The following is a 27,054-nucleotide window of genomic DNA, read 5'->3' as shown; positions in this document are numbered from 1 at the left end:
TTTAATCTACACGTTCCCCCCTCTTTTTAATTTTTTTATTTGCAATGTATTTGTTGAAGAGACCGGATCCTTTGCCTTGAGGAGTTTTACACAGTCTAGATTTTTCTAGACTTGTGTTGTGGTGTTTATCATGTTCCTTTGTTTCCTGTATTCCCTATAAACTGGTCTGGAAGCTTGAACAGAGTAATATTTACTTTTTTTTTTTTTTCAAAACTAATTCATAGGTGGGTTAGATACTTACAAAGGAAGATGCAAAATATTTAGTTGTGTCTTTTTTAAATACTAGAAGCTCTTGATTGCCTAGATCCATTATTCCATTAGAAGTTGCAAAATGGTGATATTTTATCATTCTGACTTCACTTATTTATTTATTTATTTGGTTGTGCCGGGACTTAGTCGCGGCTCGCAGGCTCCTTAGTTGCGGCATGTGAACTCTTAGTTGCGGCATGCATGTGGGATCTGGTTCCCTGACCAAGGATCAAACCTGGGCTCCCTGCATTGGGAGCGTGGAGTCTTAACCACTGCGCCACGAGGGAAGCCCCCGACTTCATTTAGTATTTGGAATCTCTATAAAGAGAAACTTTTCCTCATCAACTATTTGTTGCCCTTGCTTTGAAATTTTTAAAAGAAAAAATTAAAACTTTGCCAAAATGGAGAGGTGATCAAATTCAAAATTTTGCTTTCTGAACAATTTCCAGGATTTCCAACTTCTATTTCAATCTTATCTTTTTCTTTACTTTAGTAGTACGGCAATTCTCTGCAATTCTCAAATCCCAAAAGCTCTGAAAAACCTTGTTTTCAATGCAAATATCAAAAAATCTCTGAAAACTGAAGGGTTTTTGGTAACTTATTTGATGGCCAAATCTGCCCTAACCCAAACCCAGTTTGGCAGGCCTACCAACTGAGACTGAAGTGAGGCTATTTATATCTGTATTTATCCCACTTGGAATAAATATTCATATTTTTTACTGAAGAAATATTTATTCATGGGGGGGAGGGATAAACTAGGAATTTAGGATTAACATGTACACACTACTGCATATAAAATAGATAACCAACAAGGACCTACTGTACAGCACAGGAAACTATATTCAGTATTTTCTAATAACCTACAAGGGAAAAGAACCTGAAAAAGAATATATATGTCTGAATCACTTTGCTGTACACCTGAAACTAACACAACATTGTAAATCAACTATACTTCAATAAAAAATAAAATTTAATTTGATTTAATTAAGAAAAGAAATATTTGTTTGTTCGATTACAGGCTGCTGCTCCAGATCCTGCTGAAAGTGTTATAATGTACGGTATATGCATTTCCTTTCTAAATCCAAAGTATCCTGAAGTTTGAAAACATCTGGTCCAAGTATTTCAGGTAAAGAACTGTGAACTGTAACAATAATATAGTAGTTAACATTCACTGAGTACTTATTCTTTACCAGGTAGTGCTCTAAATGTTTAACATTTAACTAACTCACTCAATCTTCCCAACAACCCTACGAAGTGCTGAGGCACAGCATGGCTAGGTGACTTGCTCAAGACTGTGCCCAACAGACAGATGAAGAGTGGCCAGAGGGATTTGAACCAAAAAGGCTGGGCTGCACTGTGACCTTGATTCTGCTGCCCGTATTCTCTCATTAACTTGCACATCGTTCTCCCAGCTCTCCAGGATCTGACTCCAATCTAGCTAGCCTCTTCTCTTCTCTCATGATATCCTCCAAGGACCTCGTGTTTCAGCTCAACCAGATAACTCCTTATTTCTCCCAAAACACATCCTCAAACTTGTCTTTTTTGTTCATATTGCTAAAAGATATATATATATATATATATATATATTTTTTTTTTTTTTTTTTTTTTTTTTTTTTTGCGGTACGCGGGCCTCTCACTGTTGCGGCCTCTCCCGTTGCGGAGCACAGGCTCCGGACGTGCAGGCTCAGCGGCCGTGGCTCACGGGCCCAGCCGTTCCGCGAGCATGTGGGATCTTCCCGGACCGGGGCACGAACCCGTGTCCCCTGCAGCAGCAGGCGGACTCTCAACCACTGCGCCACCAGGGAAGCCCTAAAAGATATTTTTTAAAGGTAAGATGATGACTTCTGTATAAATATGAAATGTACAACTGTCAATTTTTTAAATTAATTAATTATTAATTAATGAGGGATGTTATAATTTGTTAAACAAAATCTAAAGAGAAAACATAAATACACCATAAGGAATGCTGAAATGAATTTGTTTAAAAGATGAAAAACTGGTCAGTACACGCAAGACATAACCACTTGCATCTCAGTTATACAAATTTGCATTTCTAGGGAAAAGAATCATGTGCAGGGCTTCCCTGGTGGCGCAGTGGTTAAGAATCCGCCTGCCAATGCAGGGGACAAGGGTTTGAGCCCTATTCCGGGAAGATCCCACATGCCGAGGAGCAACTAAAGCCGAGTGCCACAACTACTTAGCCTGCGCTCTAAAGCCTGCGAGCCACATCTACTGAAGCCCACGCGTCTATAGCCTGTGCTAGGCAACAAGAGAAGCCACCGCAATGAGAAGCCCGTGCACCACAACCAAAAGTAGCCCCTGCTCGCCACAACTAAAGAAAGCCTGCCCCGCAGCCATGAAGACCCAACGCAGCCAAAAATAAATTAAGTAATTTTTTTTAAAAAGGGCAATCTCAGTAAAAGAGTCATGTACATTGTTAGCAGTCTTCTACAATACAAAAGAGTTGTAAAATAGCTCAAAGACAATGAAAAACCGTTAATTCAACAGGAGGTCTTATAATCTCTTTGCCTGTTTCAGTGTCTCCTAATTTTTCTTAACAATACTAATTCCTCTGCCTGGAGTGCAATTCATTGAAATTACCTTCATCAAACCAGTATTTACTGAATATCTACTATGTGCCAAGCACTCTGCTAAGTCCTAGGGGTTCAATGGTGAGGAAAACAGACTCCATTCCAGCTGTCAGTGTCTTTATAGATCAGCTCATCCACCTATCATAGTCCTTCATTTAAGCTCTCATATAATTTCAATTACAATTCTTGTAATATTGCTGAATCTTTCGTTGTATTATACTTAGCGATTTATTATTCACACTTCATTTTACAGTTCTGGGGAGCAAGATACAAGTCCCAAATTCTGAATCTTTTTGGCAGAAGATGATAAATTACTTTCCTATTCCTGAGGAGGTGAACACAACTATAGCTCAATTTAACAAATATGTGGGCTTCCCTGGTGGCGCAGTGGTTGAGAGTTTGCCTGCCGATGCAGGGGACACGGGTTTGTGCCCCGGTCCAAAAAGATCCCACATGCGGCAGAGCGGCTGGGCCCGTGAGCCATGGCTGCTGAGCCTGTGCGTCCGGAGCCTGTGCTCCGCAACGGGAGAGGCCACAACGGTGAGAGGCCTGAGTAATGCAAAAAAAAAAAAAAGTTTTTGACTCTGTACTATACATAAGATACTATGCTATGTGCTACAGGAAGATGATTAATTCAGCAAAGATATTTTTGAGCAACAACTGTAAAACACAGGGAATGCACAGTTAAATAAGACATGGTGTCTGATCCAGAGGGACTTCAGTCTAATGGAGGAAACAGACGAGTAAGTTAGTGACTTCAACACATTACTGCGAGCTTAGAGGTGAGTAGTGAGTGTTTCGAGAGTGTAGAGGAGAGGCAGCCATATCAGGGTCAGGGACAGGGATGGCTTCTGGGAGAAGCTGATCCTTAATCTGAATTCCGAAGGACAAGGAGAAGTGAGGTAGGCACAGATAGGAAGGGCATCGCAGATACACACTGAGAATCTGGGAAATTTCAAGAGATAGGCAGGAACCAAATCATAAAGGGCTTCACATTCTCAGGTAAAGAGGCTCAGCTTTCTCCTGGAAGCCATGGAAGAATTTTAAGCAATAAGCATCATTAGGGACTTCCCTGGTGGGCCAGTGGGTAAGACTCTGCGCTCCCAGTGCAGGGGGCCTGGGTTCTATCCCTGGTCTGGGAACTAGCTCCCACGTGCATGCCACAACTAAGATTGCACTTGCCACAAATAAGAAGTCCACATGCTACAACTAAATAGGCCACAACAAAGACCCCAAGTGCCACAACTAAGACCCGGACCAGCCAAAATAAATTAATTAATTAATACTTTTAAAAAAGCATCATTAGATTTGTATTTGACAAAGATCATGTAGTAGGCTGAATGTGTGTAACACTCTATAATCACCGGGATCTGTGACTGTGTTACCTTATATGGCAAAAAGAGATTTTGCAGATGTGATTAAATATATTAAGATGGGGAGATGATCCTGCATTATCTTCGTGGGCCCAGTGTGATCACAAGGGTCCTTATAAGAGAGCGGCAGTAGAGTTAGAGTCAGAGAGAGGATGTGAAGAGGAAGCAGAGGTCAGAGAGCAGAGGAGATGCTTTGCTGTTGGCTTTGAAGATGGAAGAAAGGGCCATGAGCCCAGAAATGCAGGTGGCCTGGAGAAGCTGGTAAAGGCAAGGAAATAAATTCTCTCCTAGAGCCTCCAAAAGGAACATGGTCCTGCAGACACATTTCTGACTTCTGATGTCCAAAACTGTGAGATAATAAATTTGTGTTGCTTTAAGACATAATTTGTGGCAATCTGTTACAGCAGTGATAGAAAATGAATGCAGATTCCCATTAATACAGATTCTTCCCTTGGAAATTAATGCAAAAAATAAACTGAAGGAGGCTGGCTAAGGATCTATGGAAACTCATTAGTATGCTATGAAAAGCAGTTTAGCATAGTAGCTACAGGCATGAACTTTGGTGAGATGGCTCTTACTTAGTTTCATAATTGGGTATAAATTTACTTTTTTTAAGCTTCAGTTCTCATTTGTAAAAGGGGGATAATAGTATTTTTCTCATGGTGCTTTCATGAGGATTAAATAAGAAATAACAAATTATACATAGTGTCTGGTACAGGGTATGTGCTCAATAACAGTTATTATTAAATGATTACAGTAATTGAGAAGAGAAGGGAGAATAAGGAGAGAGAAGTAAAGTCTCCAAAGAAGGTAGAAATGTATTCCCTCCTAAGCACTGTTGGAGGAATTAATTCTGCATAGGCCAGAAGGCACTGTTTTTTTGTTTTTAATATTTATTTATTTTTGGCTGCGTTGGGTCTTAGTTGCAGTACGCGGGATCTTTCGTTGCGTGAGCGGGCCTCTCTCTAGTTGTGGCACAAGGGCTCCTCTCTAGTTGTGGCACGCAGGCTCCAGAGCACACAGGCTCAGTAGTTGCAGTGTGCAGGCTCTCTAGTTGTGGCGCGTGGGATCAGTAGTTGCAGCCCACGGGCTTACTTGCCCCACTGCCTGTGGGATCTTAGTTCCCCGACCAGGGATTGAATCCGTGTCCCCTGCACTGGAAGGTGGATTCTTAACTACTGGACCACCAGGGAAGTCCAGAAGGCACTGTTTCTGCTGAGAGGAGAAGAAAGAAGAAAAGTGATGGGTGCTGAGGGGCATTCCACAAATGGGGTTTGAATGAGTGAATAGATAAGGAGAAAATAGTGTGATCCCCTGCATCTTGAAGAGTGAAAGGCTCTTATTAAGGAATCAGCAAATGTTTGTGGAAGAAAAGATAGGAGATTGTCATTAGAACATGAATTGTCCCTTAAAGAATCTGATTGAAGTCACTAGCATTAGAAATGATAGATGTACACAGAACAACCCTATGAGAGCAACAGCCCTTGGGCTCATGCTGGAGGCAGGATGCTGGAACCTCAGTGCAATGGCAAAAAGGCTTCTCTCAGTGTCACCCTGACAGGCTACTAATCCCAGAAGCTGGCATCTCATCTTCAATAACAGGTAGTTATGCCTGTTGAAACAAGTTTCCTCGGAGTTAAAAGGATATTGGCAAATCTCTTCTCATTTAAAAATAATTTAAGGGACTTCCCTAGTGGTCCAGTGCTTAAGACTCCGCACTTCCACTTCAGGGGGCACAGGTTCGATCCCTGGTCAGGGAACTGAGATGCCGCATGCTGTGCGGCGTGGTAAAACGAAATGAAATGAAATAAAATAAAATATAAGGTAGTAGATTGCTAGAATTTATGATTTAAGAGGAGGGGCAGGTCTTGCTGATTCTAAATTTGGCCATGGGAGTGGGTAGCTAAAATAGGGTAGAAGGTGAAGGTCTTTGTAGATGAAACCAAGGAACTGTAAGGCTAGGGATTTTTTTTTAAATGGATTGTATTTTTTTAAAATCTTTTTTTTTAAATAAATTCATTTTATTTATTTATTTATTTATTTGGCTGCATTGGGTCTTCGTTTCTGTGCGAGGGCTTTCTCTGGTTGCGGCGAGCAGGGGCCACTCTTCATTGCGGTGCGCGGGCCTCTCACTGTCGCAGCCTCTCCTGTTGTGGAGCACAGGCTCCAGATGCGCAGGCTCAGTAGTTGTGGCTCGTGGGCCCAGTTGCTCCGCGGCATGTGGGATCTTCCCAGACCAGGGCTCAAACCCGTGTCCCCTGCGTTGGCAGGCAGATTCTCAACCACTGCGCCACCAGGGAAGCCCCTGGATTGTATTTTTTAGAGCAGTTTTAGGTTCACAGAAAAATGAAGCTGAAGGTACAGGGATTTCCCCTGTGGAAACCCCCTGTCCCCACATATGCATAGCCTCTTCCATTGTCAATATCTCCCACCAGAGCAATACATTTGCTACAACTGATGAACCTACATTGACACCTCATTATCACCCACAGTCCATAGTTTACATTAGGGTTCACTCTTGGTGCTGTACACCCTATAGGTTTTGACAAGTGTACAATGATGTGTAGCCACCACTATAGAATCATACAGAATACTTTCACTGCCCTAAAAACCCTCTGTGCTTCACCTAGTCACCCCTCCCTCCCCCTAACCCTTGGCAATCACTGATCTTTTTACTGTCTCCATAGTTTTGTCTTTTCTAGACAGTCATATAGTTGGAATCATACAGTATGCAGCCTTTTCAGATTGGCTTCTTTCACTTAATAATATACATTTAAGATTCTTTGATGTCTTTTCATGGCTTGATAGCTCATTTCTTTTTAGTACTAAATAATATTCCATTGTCTAAATGTACCACAGTTTATTCATCCAAGGCTAGGGTTTTAAATCATAAATATAGTTACTGGAATCATAGTAGATGGATGCTAGGAGTGACGTTGAAATGACAACTATTGTCACTTGGCAAATGAACAAATGAAGGATAGTGACCAAGAGGAAAAGGAGAAAAAAACAACAAACCTGGTGAGTATAGACTCAAGTATCCTGTCCTTAAATGAAGGTGAAGTATTATGATTTGGGGGGGAGGCAGTGGGATGGGGAAAAAAGTGCTGATTGTTCCCTCACGAACTCCTATGGGAGTTTGTATATAAGCCCCGGTAAGTTTTATTTTTACTGTTCAAGTAGAAAATGTTTATAAGACATCCAGGTAGAGATATTTAACAAACAAGTGGGCATGAAGGCTAAGAGATCAAGAGGGTTTGAAACGGGAGACAGATTTGTAATCTGCTTGATTGCTGCTGTTGAAAGAGAAAGCCAAGTTGTCTAGACAAGCAACATTTAGAAAAAGGAGGGGGGGCTTCCCTGCTGGCACAGTGGTTAAGAATCCGCCTGCCAATGCAGGGGACACGGGTTCAAGCCCTGGTCCGGGAAGATCCCACATGCAGCGGAGCAACTAAGCCTATGCACCACAACTACTGAGCCCGCGTGCCACAACTACTGAAGCCCACGCACCTAGAGCCCGTGCTCCGCAACAAGACAAGCCACCACAATGAGAAGTCCGTGCACCACAACGAAGAGTAGCTTCCACTCGCCACAACTAGAGAAAGCCTCTGTGCAGCAACGAGGACCCAATGCAGCCAAAACTAAATAAATAAAATAAATTAATTTTTTAAAAAAAGAAAGAGGAGGAGATGATGGAGGACCCAGAGAATGACTAGGAGGAGAGACAGGCGGAAACCCAGGATTCTGCTGGGGCTTGGTGACTGAAGGCAGAAAAAGTCAAGGACAGGGTGATCCACTGTGTGAAATGCTACAGAGAAGTTAAGGAAACTGTGAACTGAAAAAAATCTTTGGATTTGGCCACTAGGCAATCCTTAACATGTGAGCTTCATGAGGGCAGCTAGTTTTGTTTGTCAGAAGACTGTCTGTCACATTGTGCTCCATAACTAAGTACTGAACAAATGAATTGGTGAGATTTCAGAGAACATTTTCAAAAGAGGCAGAAGCCAAATCTTAAGGAGGATTAGATTAGAATTGGCACTTTCCTAGAAGAAACCCCATTATCTCTTTCAGAGTGACCTTTTAAAAAAATAAATCAGATCATGTAACTTTCCTGCTTCAAATGCTTCAATGGCTCCCTCACTGGGTTTAGGATGAAACCAAACCAAACCACATTGCCTAAGATGACAAACCGAAGACAACCTGGGCTACAGTTTCAACTGAACCGTACCATCTTCCTCCCCACATGACCCCCCCAGCCACCTCCTTGAATCTGTAGTTCTTAACGTGACTCTTTTAATCATGTTCCTATATTAGGGCATGTGCACGTGGTTCCCTTTCACTGGAAAGCGATGTTCCAATTTCTCATCTTGTTAATTCTCTTCTCATCCTTTAGGTCTCTGTTCATGTTATCACCGCTCCAGAAGCTGTTCTAGATCATTCCTGAGTACCTGAAGTATTTCGAGTATTTAAACACATTTGTTCTCTCCTCAACCCCCATTGCTCTCACATGACCTTGTTTTATTTCCTTCCCAGGACCTCCCACAGTCTGGAATAATCTTGTTTCTTTATGTGTTTATATCCCTGAGCTCAGGCAGTAATGGGAGCAATACGGCCCGGCTGTAAACACAGATGAAGCTTCACTCACCTGCTGCTCACCTCCTGCTGTGCAGCCGGGTTCCTATTAGGCCACGGATTGTTACCGGTCTGTGGCCCCTGTGGCCCGGGGGTTGGGGACCCCTGGCCTAGGAGACCACCACCAGCTCAGGTGCCACTCAGCCAAGTTTCCCATGAAGCCCTCTTTGCCTACTTCCTCTCTAATAGCTTGGGGAGCCTAGTTTCTGTCTAGAACACATAGGCCCTTCTGGACTTCCCCCGTTTTAATAACAGTCCCTTCCTTATTTTAAAAGTGAGGGAATTCTCTGGCAGTCCAGTGGTTAGGACTCTGCACTTTCACTGCTGAGGGTGCGCATCTGATCCATGGCTGGGGAACTAGTATCGGGCAAACCCTGCAGAGCGGCCAAAAAAAAAAAAAAGACTCAGGTGATACTTTCTCCCATCTCCAACCAACTCAGGCCACAGGGAAAAAAAATCAAGTAAGCCCAACCCAGTTCTGATTACAGCCCATTAAATGCAACTATGCATCAATTACCCTGTAGTCTCACAAACATGCACAAATGAAGATCCAGAACATGTATAAGTTTATGTACCTAATATTTACATATACCTTAATATTAAACCTACACCGTATATACGGCTATTCTTGTCAACAATGTATGTCCAGATCTTTCTAGACTCACACATTTCTGTCACTATGCTGCCTTTTATGTATGGTAGAAAGCGCCCCAGAGTTGGAAGATCCTGGGTTTGAATCTTTTTTCTTTCATTATTATAGGGCTTGTATAAAGGAGAACCACCTGAGCAGAAAGCGTAGGTAGACCTGGGGAATCAGGCGCCCCATAAAACCACCGTAATTCTCACTGACAATGTTAGGTGTTCTAAACTGCTGAGAATATTTTTCTCTGACATTTCAAACGTGCTTTCACATTAGCCCTTTTCAAGTCCTGCCCAGTGACCTCACATACGTTGTGAATAGTTCTTTGCTCTGCCCTGGAGAGAAAAGGCTTCTCTTAAAGTCTAAGTCGAGGGAGAAAATAAGGAAAACAAGTTTGTCCTACATCAAGAAATTTACTTTGAGTCCAGCACTGTTTAAATTCCTGACTGGAGAGAAATCAAAAAAGTCACATTCTGATATAACTAACATTATCTTGGGCCAGAAGCTTAACAACCAAAGCACAATACAAGGCAGCGACTTACGAACGGCTACGGTGCAAGCGCCCTACCCGGGGCCTGGGTGCAGGTGACAGAAGCGACCGCCTAACACAGGGTCCCAGTTCCTCGCCGCGGGGCGCCCTGCGCATGCGCACGCCGCCTCGCTCGAGGGGGGCGGGCCCTAGCTGCCATCTTGCCCCGTACGGGAGCCGCCGCCGCTTGCCCCAAAGTCAGGCTGGGGCTGAAGGGCGTCCTACCCAGACCGGCTTCCTTTTCCATTGCCAGCCCTGCCCGACAGCTCTGCCCAGGCTGCTCAGCCCCAAGTCTAGGCCAATGAACTGACCCGTCGCCCGCAGCCCGACTCTTAGCCGCGGCTCGTCCCGGTGCCCATCCCGCGAAACGGAGCGCGCGGGCACCCAGCCTCCTCTCCAGCCGCGATGCCGAACGTGCAGCTGCCGCCAAAGGAGAGCAACCTCTTCAAACGCATCTTGGTGAGTGACCAGTGGCTGCGCCGCCCACCCCCGACAGCCCCGGGCCCGGCGCGGCTAACTGTCTGGCGGCGATGGCGCCTGCGCGGCTGGGCCCGGCCCCCCTGGGTTCTTTGTTTGTGCGCGAACCCGCACGGCCCTACCCCCGCCTCGCAGGGCCCGCCACCCCGCTCTCCTCCCTCCCTCCGCGGCCGCTCCTTCCAGAATCTTCCCGCCGCAGTCACCCTGGGCCTGGGCGCGGCCGGGAGTGGCCCGTGCCCTCCTGCGGCGCCTGGCAGCCGGCCTCGCGACCTCCTCACCCCGGTCCACCCCAGTTACTTTTGCCAGCATCCCTGCGTCCAGGTGTTCGTTCATTGCTTTATGTGGAATCTATTGCACAGAGCACCTTGACACCTTTGAAAGCGGGAGCGGTCTTGTAATGGGGTGGGATCCGATTTATACCGGTTACGGGAAACTAAAACCTCGGAGACTCATCCTCCCTTTGGTAGAGAGTTTGCCTATTTCCTCTTTGGGAAGTACGTGACTCGAACTGCATTTCTAAGTTCTAAAGCCGAACACAGCTCTGATTGTTTTTAACTCGTACAGGCCCTGTAAGTGGTTAAAGCCGCGCGGACTGGCTGGTATTGCACTTGAGGGGTGCATTTACTTTGATTCCGATCAGAAACCTGAATAATGGCCCCGTAATGATGACGGCTGCCGGGTGGAGAGGGGAGTTTTCTGTGGGTTATGTGTCACCGTCCTGGTACCTTAATGGTTTTCCAGGGAGGAGGGGCAACATGCCTTTGCTTTTCTCAATAGACACTGGAGACTGATTGTCTTTCATCTGAAAACCAGCGTTTAGATTTTAAGGGTGAATTTATTAATCAGAGCTTGTGTTGGTTATATGACCATTAGCTGTTGCTTACCTTTATTATATATAAAATGAAGTATAAGCAACTGCAGATAAAAAAATAATCATAGTGGCCGTTCTGTTTCAAGCCAAGTAGAAACGTCACACCTAGTCTTCAAAAGCTACATAGTAAATGGGATGAAAATTTTGTCTTAATTTTATATGGTGCTTAGTGTTGCGCAAATGATGAGAAACGAGTGTAAAAACATAAATCTAATTAAAGCATTTTGGCAGATTGCTTCATTCGACTTTGCATATATTTTTTCTTTATTTTACTTTCATTTTTCTCATACCCTTGTATTTTTCGCAGTGTGGAATTGGAGAAGTGAACTTTTTTGCCCCTTTTGGGTGGGGTGTTTTGTTGTTATTTTTTTGGTCTAAGGAAACTGAAACATGTTAATTAAAAATTATCTATAAATTGTTGGATTTCAGGACATTTGGTGTTATACCTAAAAGATGACAGACACTTATTTTCTCTATATATGGAAATTTTCTAGTTGAAATCATGTTATCAGTAGCATAATGAAAAACAATTATATGATTTATTATTACTCTAGTTATAAAAAAATGTAAAGACCACTGCAGAGTTAATTTTATCCCCAAATAAATTGGGAAATGCTAAACATTTTTTATCTGGGTATGTAATGTTTATTATAACGTTACATGAATTTAGGAGGATACTGCAAAAGTGAATGATTTGATTGTCTCAAATTGCAATAAGTATGGATAAAGTTTTACTATGACAAATTCCATAGCAAACAGAAGTCTATAATAAAATTCTTTAAAGTTTGGTTGGTGGACCAAAATGCTTTGCCACCAACAGTAGTTTTTTAAAAATTATCATTTTACTGAAAGACACCCATACAAATTCACCAGGTTGCTTATCACATGTTCTGCATGGCTTGTACCTGCCTATCTTATCCCCCAGACTGGCTGTTAGCATTATGTTTTGTTGAATTTTGGAGCTATTGCAGGCCCTCTTTTACAAATGAGACAATCAAACCCAGGGATGGTAAATGACTAAGTGTCTAAAGTTCTCAGTCTGGTTAGTAGCAAAGTTGAAACTAGAGTCTATCTTTTCTACTAAGTAGATATTCCTTACTGAACTTAAGACTTTTCTTTAACCTGAGTACTCGGATACTGGAGATGACTACCTGGGCTTGAATTGTGGCTCTGACACTTACTAGCTGTGTAAACTCAGTAACTGTTTCTCAGTCTCTCCATCTAAAATGTAGATACCGTGTATCTCATAGGCTTTCCTGGTATTTAAGTAAGGAATAAATGAGAACAGTGCCTGACACATAGTAAGTGCTCCCAATAAGTGTTAACTATTACTATGACTGTTATTGGTAGTATGATATTATTACTTCCAGATCACTTGGTAAGGCAGAAAAAAATATAATATTTCTCCTTTTCCTCTTCCCCAGTAGCTCCTTCTGCTTGTTTTTTTGTTTTAATATTTTTGGAATACATAATATATTTGCATGGTTCAAAATTCAGGTTTTCCTATCCTCTTTCCCAACCACTAAGTTCTCTTCCCCATAGGCAATCAAGAAGCCTTAATTTAAAGATTTTTTTCTGTGAATACTTTCCTAATTCTCCTCTCCATATCCCACCCCTGTTGGCAAGAATTCATCTCTTCCTCCTCCTTTGCTGGTACTGTTTTGCTTTGAACTTGAATGTATATATTGACTATGTATTGAGCAATTCTTATTTGTCTAGAACCTGAGGATGCAGCAGTGTTTAAAATAGGCAAGGTCCCTGTTCTCAGGAGCTTACAGTATGGTGGGGAAGATAGACACAAAATAAGTACAAAAATGAGTAAGAATGTCAGGAAATGATAGCGCTGTGTAGAAAATAGAGTAATACGATAGAGTGTTTTGGGGGGTGCTGTAAGAGGCTGGTAGTATTAGATAGAGTTGTCAGGTAGGTGATAAGTAAAACTTGATCGTAAGGAATCAGCCATGGGAAGATGTGGGGAGGAACAACATTTCAGGCGGTGGAAGGAACACAAGTGCAGAGGCCCTGAAGTGGGGATGAGCTTGGCACGTTGAGTACTAAAAAGAAAACCCGTAACCACGTAAGTGAGATTGAGTTAAAGATGTGGTGTTCTGGTGGTTAATGGCTGTGGAGGGCAGGCGTGATTACTTAGCCTGGCTGGTGGCACTGAGGAATAAAGAGGGTTTATTCTTAAATAAATCTAGTCTAATATAAGTGTAAGAGATTTGCTTACACTTGTATTAGACTACAAGTGATGGAAAGACCATAGTCTTGGAGTCAGAGGAGAGTTTGCAACTAAGCTGAGCCACTTATAAATTAATTTAATGGACTTTTAAGTTTCAGTTTCTACATCTGTAAGGTGGAGGTCATGACACCTACCTTAAGGAGTTGTTGTGAGTTATAGCAAGTTTTGTACAGACACATGGTAGTTGCTCAGTAAATAGCAGTATTTTTTTGTGTGTATGCCTTGGTTCCATTCTTGAAGTAGCAAAGACTTTTAATGCAGTTTCTAGTAGTTTTCTGTGTTATCACATATGTTTTTGCTTTTGGATTTTGAATAAAAGAAAGCTGTAGCAGTGTGTTGGTTGACAATTAAGGTGTTTTTTTCTTTATCTTCTATAAAAGTGAAAATACGCAGATACCAGAATAGTTTGGCAAGGAGTAGGTAACAGAGGTAAACTTCGTGTTATAACTGATACGAATTGATACAAAACCTTTCCATCACATATGTTTTAGACCTAATTTTGGATCTTGAATTTAGAATTTATATAATGGAATGAAAAGTTGCTACATGTATATTCATTTTATATAATAATTTTTGTTCATATTTCTTTACAGAAATGTTATGAACAGAAGCAGTACAAAAATGGCCTCAAGTTTTGCAAGATGATTCTTTCAAACCCCAAATTTGCTGAACATGGAGGTATTATCTCACCTATGAGAGATTACTTTGGGGAAATCTAATTCTAAAACCAGATGGATAGGATTCCCAACTGTGAAAGAAGAATACTTCCCAGATTCCATGGCCTTGTAGTTCTCTATTAGAGTGCATAAATGTTTAACGTTTACAGATATGCCTCATATCATTCTTATTCTAGATTACTTCTATTATGCTTAGGTGTATATACAGTCTTTACTTTTAGATGAGAAAAGATTGGTTGATATATTGGTGAGTAATTGGCATATATACCTGTATTTTTATAGACCTGATTTCATTTGTTACTTTGAATAGAATTTAAGTTTATCCCTTGATTTCTCATGTGTAAAATTAGAACAATATTTTCAATACCAAAGTAGTATGAAGATACAATCAAATGCATTTTATTTTTTGGTAGATATATTTTTTTATCTATCTGCTAACCTTCATATGTAAGTAAGGTACTACTGATTTACCATTGTATTATCTTGGGTTGTTTTTCTAGCGCTGATGTTAGTAAGTCTGTATTTGCTTGTCTCATCCTTTTTCACTGGTGACCAGTGTTTGGTAAAAGGATGGATCAGGTTAGACGTGTAAATTATGGTCCTGTAGCAGAGCAAAGCTGATCGGGGTTTCTGAATATTAGACTTGAGTAATTATTGAGACCATCTTTTTGGGAAAATAGGCTGACCCTACTCAGCTTTCTAGTAACACTTAAAACATTCTTTGAAGGAAATGGAAAGAAGTAATTTCATAGAATTTTAGAAATTAAAGCTTGTTTTCAGGCTGTTTAGCAGTGGAACCCTTATCCAAAGGGGAGCTCGTGGGGAAATTCATTATGTAAAAACAGATAAAATAAGATGTTTGGTCATAGGGGCCTGGACTGCTGGATCACCCGTTCTGAAAACCATAGTCCATAGAGATCAGTTTGAAAACCATTATTCTAGTCTAATTCCCTTCTAGTGGATTATTCCGAGAATTATTTCATTCTAAACAATCTTTTTTTTTTTTTTTGCTGTACGCGGGCCTCTCACTGTTGTGGCCTCTCCCGTTGCGGAGCACAGGCTCCGGACGCACAGGCTCAGCGGCCATGGCTCACGGGCCCAGCCGCTCCGCGGCATATGGGATCCTCCCAGACCGGGGCACGAACCCGTATCCCCTGCATCGGCAGGCGGACTCTCAACCACTGCGCCACCAGGGAGGCCCCTAAACAATCTTTGATTAACTACCTTCAACATATTCTTGGGTTGCCACTCGTGCTTTTCAAATGCAAACTGATGTTAATTAGCCTAAGTGGGATTCATTGGAATAAACTTGCAGCCAAAAGTGAAGTCTGTTCCAATAATGAGTAAGGTGATTTTTAAATTCTGTACATCTCTTTAAGGTAGATTGAATGATTTTGTGGGGTATGAATCAGATGATTTGATTCTTAGTAGGCTTGATCTCATGTGAAAGCTGAGGTCTGTTGCAGTAGATGTAATCAATAGGACTCAGGACCCTGCTGTGTTACCTTTTTTCAGCAGAATAATCTTAACCTCCTTTATAGAGTCTTCAGAAAGACAGAAAGCGTTTTACCAACTCAGTCCCAGCCTGAGGAATTTCAGAAAAGGACTTGGGCTAAGCTTTAAGCAGATACATAAATATACTTTTACTTTTTTTATCTGGAGAGAAATTCTTCTAACTGTAGGATTAAAAGGATGAACAATGTAAGTATTGGTAGAGCTCAGATATTAAAGTAGTGCTAAGAGAATAATTTGAATTTTTCATGTGTAAATAGAGGTTAAAAATATTTTTCAGAGACTTTGGCTATGAAAGGATTAACATTGAACTGTTTAGGAAAAAAAGAAGAGGCGTATGCATTTGTTCGTAAAGGACTTCGTAATGATGTCAAGAGTCATGTCTGTATCCTTTTGCAGTAGTTGAATAGTTTAATTTCATTTATGTATTTTCCATTTATGAGTTTTTTCTAACTCAAATTTTAAAAAAACTTCACTATGAAAAAATTTTAAACTATATGGAAGAGTGAATATAATGAATTTTATGTACCCATTATCAAGTTTCAGTAATTGTCAGCATTTTTAATATTAGTTTCATCTGTTCCCTACTTCTTGTTTTTTTTTTTTGTTTATTGGAGTATTTTTAAGAGAATTACTATGCACTGTATATTTACTGCAGTTGTGCTTAGTGTGAGAGAATAGTAACTAATAATTATATGTGATTTAAAACCCATTTTTTCCCCTTTATATCCATAAACTGAGTGATACTTTCCTCATTCCAAATAATGACTTACCTGTATAATACTTACCTGTATAGTAAAACTTGTGTTCCTTAAAAGTTCCTTAAACTTTCCTTTAGAAATTTTAGGAGAAAAATTCAGGAGCAACTTGATGTAAAATAGATTTTGTTTAGTATTAAATATTATGTTGATTTTCAGCTTGGTTTCTGTTGCACAGGGACTTAGCTGTTACTTCACTGGGTACTTACAATCATATTTTTCATTGACTAGTATCCCAGTTTGTTAAAAAAACAAAAATATTCTTTAGGGATGGATTATTGAAATTGTTTTAATCTCTGTTTTACCTATTTATATACTTACAACCTTTTCACATATTACCCTTGTATCTTAATTTTTAACATTTAAATCATCTAGCTATTGGCCAGTATTGAACGTCAGTAGTTTTAGTGGTGTTTTTACATATTTAGCTTAGGGTTCTCTCAAAATACTAAATACTTATTTCTTTATCCCAGTGCTTACCCCAGAGCGAAGAGAGAGGGCATGTAAGTATGATAGTTTTTTGGCTCCAAGATATCCTAAGACTTGACTACATTAAATAAAAACTTAATTTTTGTGGTCTTTAATATCACTAGTGAATTAATTGATGGTTACATGTTGTTTTATAATTGATTGAATATATACTTGTTTTAAAAGATAATTGCAATTTTTGTATAATACATATTCTGTTTCTATGCATAGTGTTTGAGAATAAGTGAGTGTTGAGGTGCTGACATAGGAAAGTGAGGGGATGGAGGTAGGCAACGTGAAGAATTTTTACCAATAATTTTCTAAGGTTACTTAAAAATATATTATGGAAAATTTCAGACATGTACAAAAGTAGAATAGAATAATGCACCCCTATCTGCCTATCACCTAGCTTCAATAATTTAACGGTTTTCAATCAAGGCTGATCTGGTTTCATATTTTATCACCTGCTTACTATCCCCCTCCTTCTGATGCCAGATCATTCTGAAGTAAATCCCAAACAAAATACCATTTTGTTAAGGTAAGCTTTCTATTAGACATGTAGCATAGTATATTCTAGTATCTGTGAATGTCTGTTTCCTTAACTTAATAGGTTGGCATGTATATGGACTCTTGCAGCGTTCTGATAAGAAGTATGATGAAGCTATTAAGTGTTACCGAAATGCCCTCAAATTAGATAAAGATAATCTGCAAATTTTGAGGGATCTCTCTCTGTTACAGATCCAAATGAGAGACCTTGAAGGTTATCGAGTAAGTACTTTAGTCTTAAATGTACATGTTTTTACAATAGATATAATTTAAAAGCATGTGAATTCAGAATGAGTTGAACTTACGACGAGATCACGTAGACTTGATTGTTCATTACAGTCTGTAGTAGAAGGGAAAAGTCACTTTGGATCTTCCCTCCAATAATAGTACTAGAACTGCATACTTTTTAAAAAAATTAATTAATTTATTCTTGGCTTCATTGGGTCTTCATTGCTGTGTGCGGGCTTTCTCTAGTTGCGGCGAGCAGGGGCTTTTCTTCATTGGCGGTGTGCAGGCTTCTCATTGCGGTGGCTTCTCTTGTTGTGGAACATGGGTTCTAAGCACGTGGGCTTCAGTAGTCGTGGTGCGTGGGCTCGGTAGTTGTGGCTCGCGAGCTCTAGAGCGCAGGCTCAGTAGTTGTAGCGCACTGGCTTGGTTGCTCTGCGGCATGTGGGATCTTCCTGGACCAAGGATTGAACCTGTGTCCCCTGAATTGGCAGGCGGATTCTTAACCACTGTGCCACCAGGGAAGTCCCTGGAAGTGCATACTTGATCATCAAAAAAGGATAACTAGTTTATTCATTTTATGGTTTTTTACTTATTTTATTTAATTTTAAAAAAATTTTTGGCTGCGTTGGGTCTTCGTTGCTGTGTGTGGGCTTTCTCTAGTTGTGGCAAGCGGGGGCTACTCTTTGTTGCGGTGCATGGGCTTCTCATTGTGGTGGCTTCTCTTGTTGGAGAGCATGGGCTCTAGGCACGCGGGCTTCAGTAGTTGTAGCACGCGGGCTCAGTAGTTGCGGCATGCGGTCCCTAGAGCACGCGAGCTTCAGTAGTTGTGGCACACAGGCTCAGTAGTTGTGGGTGGCTTGTGGGCTTAGTTGATCCGTGGCATGTGGGATCTTCCCGGACCAGGGCTTGAACCCATGTCCTCTGCATTGGCAGGTGGATTCTTAACAGGGAAGTCCCTTATTTAATGCTTTTTGAAAAGCTAGAATATCGTCTATGTGCTAATGCTGTACTATATTCGTTGTGGGCTTGATATTTACAGATTTGGTAAACAGAGCTTTTATAATTAAACTCTAAATGTGGAGATTAATTAGCTTTCTTCATTATGGGTTAGAAAATACAAAATATTGTGCGGATTGCCATAAATGTAGTCCCAGGCCTTTGCACACTGTTATCTTCAACTCTGCTGGGCATCTCCATGTGCTTACTCTACTTAGTTTCCTAAATTCAGTATGTCCAAAATGGAATTATCTCACTTTTTCATGTGAAGGAGGCTACCAACTCTTAATAGTTCTGTTTAGATAAGTCTTTTTTCATTTACTTTTTTACTGTTGTCCTTCTACTGCCATGTAAGTCTTTGCACAGATTTTTGCAGAAGTTTCAAGGGTTCTGCTGAGCTTAATAATGGTACCATTCATTACGATTGTGTGATTTTTCTTCACTAGGACTTAGCAGCCTAAGTTTGGTGAGAGTTAAAATCAGTTATCTTTAGAAATAAAGAAATTAGTAATGGCGAGAGACTGCTTGCTAGGAGGGGTAGTGAAATAAATGAAGATAGAAGAGCTGGTGGTTAGAAGTGAAGGACTCAAGGAACTAGAGGTACTGGTGTCCAAGAACAAGGGCAGGAAGGTCACTGAGTGACAGTGTTGGCAGCATAGGAGCTGTAGCGAGAGTGAGTATCTGAATTTATGATTTCTGGGTGGCAGTAAGGTCTAGGGTGTGGTGGTGGAAGTGGGTCCCTGAAGTGGGGTGGAGATCACTGTAGATGAGGAAATCGTGGATCTAAGAAGATAGGTTATTGGATACGTGATCCACAGTGTTGCATTTGCCCAGAATAATGGCAGAATTTGGTAGAGAGATGAAAACTGAGTCAGACTTTAATGAAGTGGGGGAGTGACAGAGAAGCAACAGTGAAAGTAAGGGTGATACAGTGGCAGAGCTTAATGCCATATGCCTAAAAGGAGCAGACATTTACCCATGAATGTAGAGGAGTGATATTGTCAAAGTTGTTTTGTTGAAGACATCTTTTTTTAAAAAGATCTGATCATGGTTCTCCTTGTGGCATGTAGCATGGATGGACGGCACCCATTCCAACAACAGAGTCACAGAAGCTAAACATTACATTTTCAAAACTCATTGCAGCTAGTGTTCTTCATGAGACCCTGTTCGGCCAAGCAAAGTTGCACTTGCCTAAAAGTTGGAGGCAGATATGAGCTATGAAGAAGTGGGAGCTGTGTAGGGAGGTTAGATTTTCTGCTGGTCTGAAGGTATCTTGATTCTTCTGGAGCAGCCATGGTGGAATTTCTGGTGTTTTCTCCCTAATGTTGTAGATACTGAACTGTCTTAGAGTAGCAGCAGTGGTGTTTCTGCTAGAAAAGTCCAGTCAGATGTTTGAGTGTTTTCCCTGGCTGTGTCCATCCTATCTCTGGGGCCTATTATAATAATGTAAAATATGTTGTGATTTCATATAACAATATTATAAACAGTAAACTCTAGTTTCATAAAAAGCTATCTTAGTCTCTCTTCTGAGATGTTTAGTTACCAGAAGAAATTCTCATTATATAAAGTTAATTTTATAAGGCAACCTAAAAGCATTGACCCCAAGGACATTACATTACAGGGTATTCTAGAACTTAAGTTTATATCAGGAACATAAAAAGTATTTCTGTTTTATTCTGGAATTCAGAGATGTTTGTTCATTGAATTCATTAGAAAGGAATTAAAGGTATTTTTTCTTAAAACTCTGTGACGAATTATATTTTAGAGAAACTTAAGAAAGTGAAAAATATTATAAAGAAAAATTTTTTTTTTAAAGGAGACGAGATATCAGCTTCTTCAGTTGCGCCCAACACAACGTGCATCCTGGATTGGATATGCTATTGCATACCACTTACTGAAAGATTATGATATGGCACTAAAACTATTGGAAGAATTTAGACAAACTCAGCAAGTAAGAACTGCATTTTAACATTTTCTTCTACCTTCACAAACTAAAATAGTTAACTTCTATATTGCCTCCACCCCCAAGCATGGATTAGTCTTTCAGACCTATGGAAGAACTTGAAAAATTTTTGAAATAATTGGAAGAAGTTAAAACAAAGAATTCTTAATACAAAATAAATAATATAAAGATTTTTGCATACTATAATTTCAGCAATATTCAAATGAATAAAGAAAAGAATACATGAAAATGAAAATAGTTTTGTGACTGTGGGAATTGTTTTTCTAATATACATTGCTTTATATTTTATATAAATACATTAATACATTTTAATATGTATATAAAATAGAAAAATACAAAAAATATACTGTGTATCACAAGAGAAATTAAAAAGATGTTAACATTTTGCCATAATTGCTCCAGATTTACTTATTTTTTAAAGAAATGTTACAGAAACAGCTGAAGTCCTCCCACATCCCTCCCTAGAGGTAGCCACTATTCTGAAATTGGTATAGATCATTTCTAGTCATGTTTACATTATGTTTAAGTCCATGAAAGTTACAAACTATTATTTTGTATATTTAAAATTTTACATGAATGACATGTAGTTTTTAAAATTCAACGTTTCTTGAGATATATCTGTGTTCATACATGTTGATTATTCATTTTAAACTGCTGTTTGGTGTTCTGTTATATAAATAAGCTAAAGTTAATCTACTCTACTTTGTCTGTATTAAAAATTAGTGCTGCAGTGAATATTCTTGTCTGCTGTTTCATAAGCCACATTTGTGAGTTCCTTTTCAGTTTATACCTAAAACTGGAATTGCAGAGTTGTGGCTCTGTGTGTTTAGTTTTACTAATTTGAAGCACCTGTACTAATTTACATGCCTGCTAGCAAGGTTTTATGCTTATTGTTTGCCTATATCCTTACTGACACTTGATGTCAGCTTTATTATTTTTTCCATTCTTCTGGATGTGAAGAAGTTTATCTCATTATTTATTTTTTTTTAGCTTTTATTTATTTATTGTTTTTTGGCTGCGCTGCACGGCTCACAGGATCTTAGTTCCCTGACCAGCAATTGAACCTGGGCCCTCAGCAGTGAAAGTTCCAAGTCCTAACCACTGGACCACCAGGGAATTCCCTCATTATTCTTTTAATTTGTGTTTCTTTGATTATTAGTGAGGGATATTGGAATAAGAGATATTATCTGTACTTTTCTTTTGATGTCTGTGTCTGGCTTCATGGCATGAGTTGGGAAGTGTTCCCTCTTTTGAAAGAGTTTGTGATAGATGGTGTTAGTTCTTATGTAAATATTGGTCCATTTCATCTAGGTAATCTAATTTGTTGGCATACAACTTTTCATAATAGTCCCTTATAATCCTTTTTATTTTTGTAGGGTTTTGTGGTAATGTCCCTCCTTTTATTCTCAATTTTAGTAGTCTTCTCTCTTTCTTTCTTGGTCATTCCAGCTAAAGGTTTGTCAATTTTGTAGATCTTGTCAAAGAACCAACTTGTAGTTTTGTTAAATTTCTCTGTGGGTGTGTTGGTGTATGTATGCTTTAGCACTCAGCCAGGCAATTTACAACTCTACCTTAGCTTTCGCCTCTTAAGGTGAAAGGTCAGAGTCTCAAGGTCAGCGACAGGTGAGAGTTTAGGGCTTTCTCAGGTCTTTCTTGAATATGTGTGTAACTCTGTACATGTGTGTGACTTTTCAAAGCCCCTGTGGACATCACATTTCCCAGCTTTTACTTTAAGGTTTTTGTTTAGTCTGTTGTTTGTCCTGACTGTTAGCCATCTTTCAGGCACTATAAAGGTAAAACACATGCCTGTAATCACTTTTAATAAGCACTTTTGGCCCTTCCCTTCCCCCCAAGGCTTTTTTGCTCTGGGCAAGCTCTGAGTTAGGTTTGTACTTGGAGGCTTGCAGTGAACCAACAGATAGGTCAGTTAATTACAGTTCTTTGGGAATGAGGCTTTGAAAGAGCTCCAGCTTCATTGTTCTCACTGGTGGCTGTCAAGCTGCTCTGGGAATACAAGCTTATTTTTCAAGGCTACTGTGTAGCTGGAGAGCACTGGACAGGATTAGGGCAAGTTAAAATGACACAAAACTCACTGGTCTTACCAAGATCTAGCTGTTTTCTTCAGTAAATGCTCCCCAGCTGTGCTGTAAGCCTCTGGTTAATTTCCAGAGTTCTGAAAAAGGTGATTCTGACAGTTTTTTTGTTTTTTTTGTTTTATTGCTGTACGCGGGCCCCTCACTGCTGTGGTCTCTCCTGTTGCGGAGCACAGGCTCTGGACGCGCAGGCCCATCGGCCATGGCTCACGGGCCCAGCCGCTCCGCGGCACGTGGGATCCTCCCGGACCGGGGCACGAACCCGCGTCCCCTGCATCGGCAGGTGGACTCTCAACCACTGCGCTGCCAGGGAAGCCCAATTCTGACAGTTTTTGCCAGTTCTTTCCTCACTCTTTTAGAGAGGTGAAGTTTTGGAGTTCTTTCTTTACTCTGCCGGTTTTCCTGACATCATCCTCTTTGTATTTTCTTGATGAAAACTTTTTCTTTTGACACATTACCCTAAAAGCAAGGTATTGTTTTTTGGAATGGTAGCCAAACTAATTTTACCTGCTAGAGTGGTAGACTTTTTTTCTCTTTTCATTCATCCTGTAAGTACACATGATAACAGTCCCCTATTCTACCTTTCTGTCCCTGCCTTGCTATCCAGAGTATAGTTCAGAGAAGACATGGAAGAACACAGCCCGCCATATGTCTAAATAATGCACGTTCAACTTTTTTATATGTATTTTAGGCATTCTCTATGGTTTTTGCTACAATAGGGTAGTATATAGTTCTTTTATGTCACCTCACCATCTCTTCCGCATTCTCCTGATAATAGTTATATGAATATTTCTGGTTCTTTAAGTGTTGCCTTTATAACATTAGGGAATATACTTACACTTTTGTTTCTTAAGCCAGCAAATGGCAGGAGTTCCTTGTTTCTCATGGCTGAATATTATTCTGTTGTATATATATATATCACATCTTTATCCATTCATTTGTTGATGGACACTTAGGTTGTTTCCATATCTTGACTACTGTGAATAATGCTGCAGTGAATATCTACACCACCCCACCCCCACCTTAGCATCCAGTTCTCTGGGCTATCTGCTTTTTTGAAGAAGAGCCCTTGACTCTTTGAGTGGGATGGATGCCTGGTTACAGGGTAATATTTTAAACACGGATTTGGCTGCTGAGTTGATGGAAATGGGGTCAGGGTCAGCCTTTCAGTTAATTCCTTAATCTTGAGCCCCATTTCTCATTCCTGCACTCTCTGTTTACTTGTCATTTCAGAATCCTGACCCTGTTTGGTGTTTTCCAGGGCAGATAGCCACCCTCCCTAAAGATTTCCTCTGTATAGCTACTCTAGGCTTTAGCTTCTGTTTTACTTCATCCCTTATTCTTCATTTGCTTTCCATTTCCCAGAAGTTTGTTGAAATCTTGTATGTTCTATTTTCATAGGTTAATATATTTTTAAATCCTCTATTATTTTTATTCTCATAAGGGAGTGTGGTAAGTTCATCATGTTTACTTAGATTCTTAGCTTTTTACTGTGAACTAGAGAATTCTCTATTGAGACTAGTTCTTTGTCTTTATCCAGGAATCAAGTCCTTACTATATGAAGGTGTACTGTACCATATTCACTGGGGTTTGATAAACACTCTTTCATTTTAAATACAATGTTATTGCAATTTGATGGTTAAAATTAGGTGTGTGGAATTTTCTTATTTTTTGTAATAATAAGTATAATTATTATAAGAGGTATAAGAGGCTTTTTTGAGGTATAATACATGCCATAAAATTTACCCATTTTAGTTGGACATCTCAAAGATTTTTTTTTTTGTAAATTTATAGTCATGTAGTCATTACCACAGTCCAGTTTTAGAATGTTTCGTCACCCCCAAAAAGTTCTTTTGTGCCCATTTGTCAGTTTCCACTCATCCCCAGCCAACCACTGATCTGCTTTTTGTCTCTATAGATTTGCCCTTTTTGGAAACTTTGAATAAAGGCAATCAAATGCAGTGTTTTCTCTCTAAATTCTTTTATTCATAATGCTTTTGAGATTCACCTGTGTTAGAGCATGTATTAGTGGTTCATTCCTTTTTAATGCTGAATACTGTTTCATTATATGGATACACTGTAGTCTATGGATAACACTTTGTTTATCCATTCATTAATTGATGGACATATATATTGTTTTTAGTTTTAGTTGTTATGAATAATGCTGCTATGAACATTTGTGCATAAGTTTTTGTGTGGACATATGTTTTTATTTCTTTTGGGTAGATACCTAGGAATGAAATTACTTGGTTATATGGTAAGTATATATTTAACTTTTTAATAAACTGCCCAGTTGTTTTCCTACGTGGCTGAACCATTTTACGTTCCTACTAGCAATGTGTGAGAATTCCAGTTTCTACCCATCCCCACACCTATTACTGTCCAATTTTTTGATGATAGCCATCTTTGTGGATATGTAGTAGTATCTGTTTTAGTTGTGTCTCTGCATTTTTCTAACAACTAATGCTATTGAGCATTTTATCATGTTCTTATTAGCCATTTATATTTCTTCTTTGATGAAATGTCTATTCAACTCTTTTGCCCATTTTTTAGTTGGGTTATTTGTCTTACAGCTGAGTTGTAAGAGTTTCTTGAATATTCTCAATACAAGTTCCTTATCAGATAGATCATTTGCAAATATTTTCTCCTAGTCTGTAACTTGTATATTTATGTTATTAATGATGTCTTTTGAAGAGGAAAGTTTATAATTTTGTTGAAGTCCAATTTGCCTGTTTTTTCTTTTATGCAAAGGGTCACAAAGATTTTCTCCTATTCTTCTAAGGTTTCTTTTATTGTTTTAGTGCTCACATTTAGGTCTGTGATCTATTTTGAGTTAATTTTTGTAAATGGTATGAAGTATGTGTCTAAGGTTTTTGCATATGGATATTAAATTGTCCCACCATCATTTGTTGTAAAGACTAACCTGTCCCTGTTGAATTGTCTTGGCATATCTGTTGAAAATCGGTTGACCAGATTATAAGGGCTAATTTCTGAACCTTGTATTCTGTTCCATTGCTCTATATGTGTATCCTTATGCCAATACCAACCACACTGTCTTGATTACTGTAATTTTTAAGGATGTTTGAAATTTGAAGTACATATCTTCCTACTTTTTCTTTTTAATATTCTTTTGTCCATACAGGGTTCCTTTTATTTCCATTTGAATTTTAGCATCAGCGTATCAGTTTCTAAAAGCTTGCTGAGAATTTGATAGGGATTGCATTGAATTTTTAGATCAATTTGGGGAGAATAAATATAGAGTCAAAAAAGATTGAGTATTCTTTGGTGTATGGGTCTTGTTTCTTAAATTTATTCCTGAATGTTTTGTTCGTTTTGATGCTATTGTGAAAATTATTTTACTTTCATTTTCGGGTTATTCGTTCCTAGTATATAGAAGTATAATTGATTTTCATATATTGACCTTGTATTCTGTCACCTTGCTAAACTCCTTTATGGGTTCTAGTAGTTTTTTTTGGAAGATTCTTTAGGATTTTAATCATTTTTATACTTTCCTTTGGTAATAGGATTTGCTAACCTCTTCACTTTGCTGTAGGCAGAAGTCCCCACTCCTTTATTTGTTTTAAAGAATATATTAATCTTCTTTGCTGTTAATCACTCTTCTATTTGTAACTGCTTGTGGGTTGCTTTTTAAAGTCTGTGTGAATGACTGTCCTGAGAAAGCAATTAAAGATCTGTAACTGCTTTATATTATTATATAAGTAAGATAATTTGGTTATTTTTTTCAGGTTCCTCCCAACAAAATAGACTATGAATATAGTGAACTGTTACTGTACCAGAATCAAGTGATGAGGGAGGCAGATCTATTTCAGGAATCTTTGAAACATATAGAAACATATGAGAAACAGATATGTGATAAACTTTTGGTGGAAGAAATTAAAGGTAAGTTGAACTGCTTTTTCTTTTTTATTGGCCTCAATTAAAGAAAAGAATAAAACCTACATACTTTATTATGTCCGAACACTTAAATGAGACTTACTATATATCAGGCAGTGTTCTGAGCACTTTATTATTAAGCCATTATTAATTAATGTAATGGCTTAATAATAAAATTAATGTAATCTTCATAACAATCCTATGATGTAGTTGTTACATCCATTTTAGAGATCAGGAACTGAGGAACAGAGAGAGGTAAGTGACTTGCCCAGAGTCACACAGCTAAGTAATCTGAGTAGTGCTGGATTTGAGTGC

The 27,054-nt window shown here is 39.4% G+C and overlaps 2 protein-coding genes across 8 annotated transcripts in view; one reads left to right on the top strand and one right to left on the bottom strand.

Annotated features, from left to right (window-relative positions):
- Positions 1-10,110, bottom strand: part of MTRF1 (mitochondrial translation release factor 1) — a 65,172-nt gene extending 55,062 nt beyond the window's left edge. For both annotated transcript variants that reach the window (XM_082602660.1, XM_082602661.1), the window contains exon 1: positions 10,028-10,110. The gene's annotated coding sequence lies outside the window, so the exon portion shown is untranslated. The remainder of the gene's footprint in view (positions 1-10,027) is intronic.
- A 54-nt stretch (positions 10,111-10,164) lies between these two features.
- NAA16 (N-alpha-acetyltransferase 16, NatA auxiliary subunit) overlaps positions 10,165-27,054 on the top strand; it is a 67,417-nt gene continuing 50,527 nt past the window's right edge. For 3 of the 6 annotated variants that reach the window (XR_014291803.1, XR_014291804.1, XM_082602657.1), the window contains exons 1-6: positions 10,167-10,473; positions 14,198-14,282; positions 16,074-16,178; positions 17,630-17,787; positions 20,606-20,740; positions 26,592-26,745. Coding sequence is in view for 3 of the 6 variants with exons in the window: in XM_082602657.1 (XP_082458783.1) it covers positions 10,420-10,473; positions 14,198-14,282; positions 16,074-16,178; positions 17,630-17,787; positions 20,606-20,740; positions 26,592-26,745 (691 nt within the window). In the remaining 3 variants the exon portion in view is untranslated. Of the gene's footprint in view, positions 10,474-14,197; positions 14,283-16,073; positions 16,179-17,629; positions 17,788-20,605; positions 20,741-26,591; positions 26,746-27,054 lie in introns of those variants that run through there. The other 3 variants (XR_014291805.1, XM_082602656.1, XM_082602658.1) reach the window with 3 other exon arrangements.

The sequence above is a fragment of the Mesoplodon mirus genome (genome assembly GCF_964341445.2).
Source record: "Mesoplodon mirus genome assembly, chromosome: 17".
Classification (NCBI taxonomy): domain Eukaryota; kingdom Metazoa; phylum Chordata; class Mammalia; order Artiodactyla; family Ziphiidae; genus Mesoplodon; species Mesoplodon mirus.
Note: the sequence above shows the minus strand (reverse complement) of the source record. Positions and strands in the feature narration are given on the sequence as shown.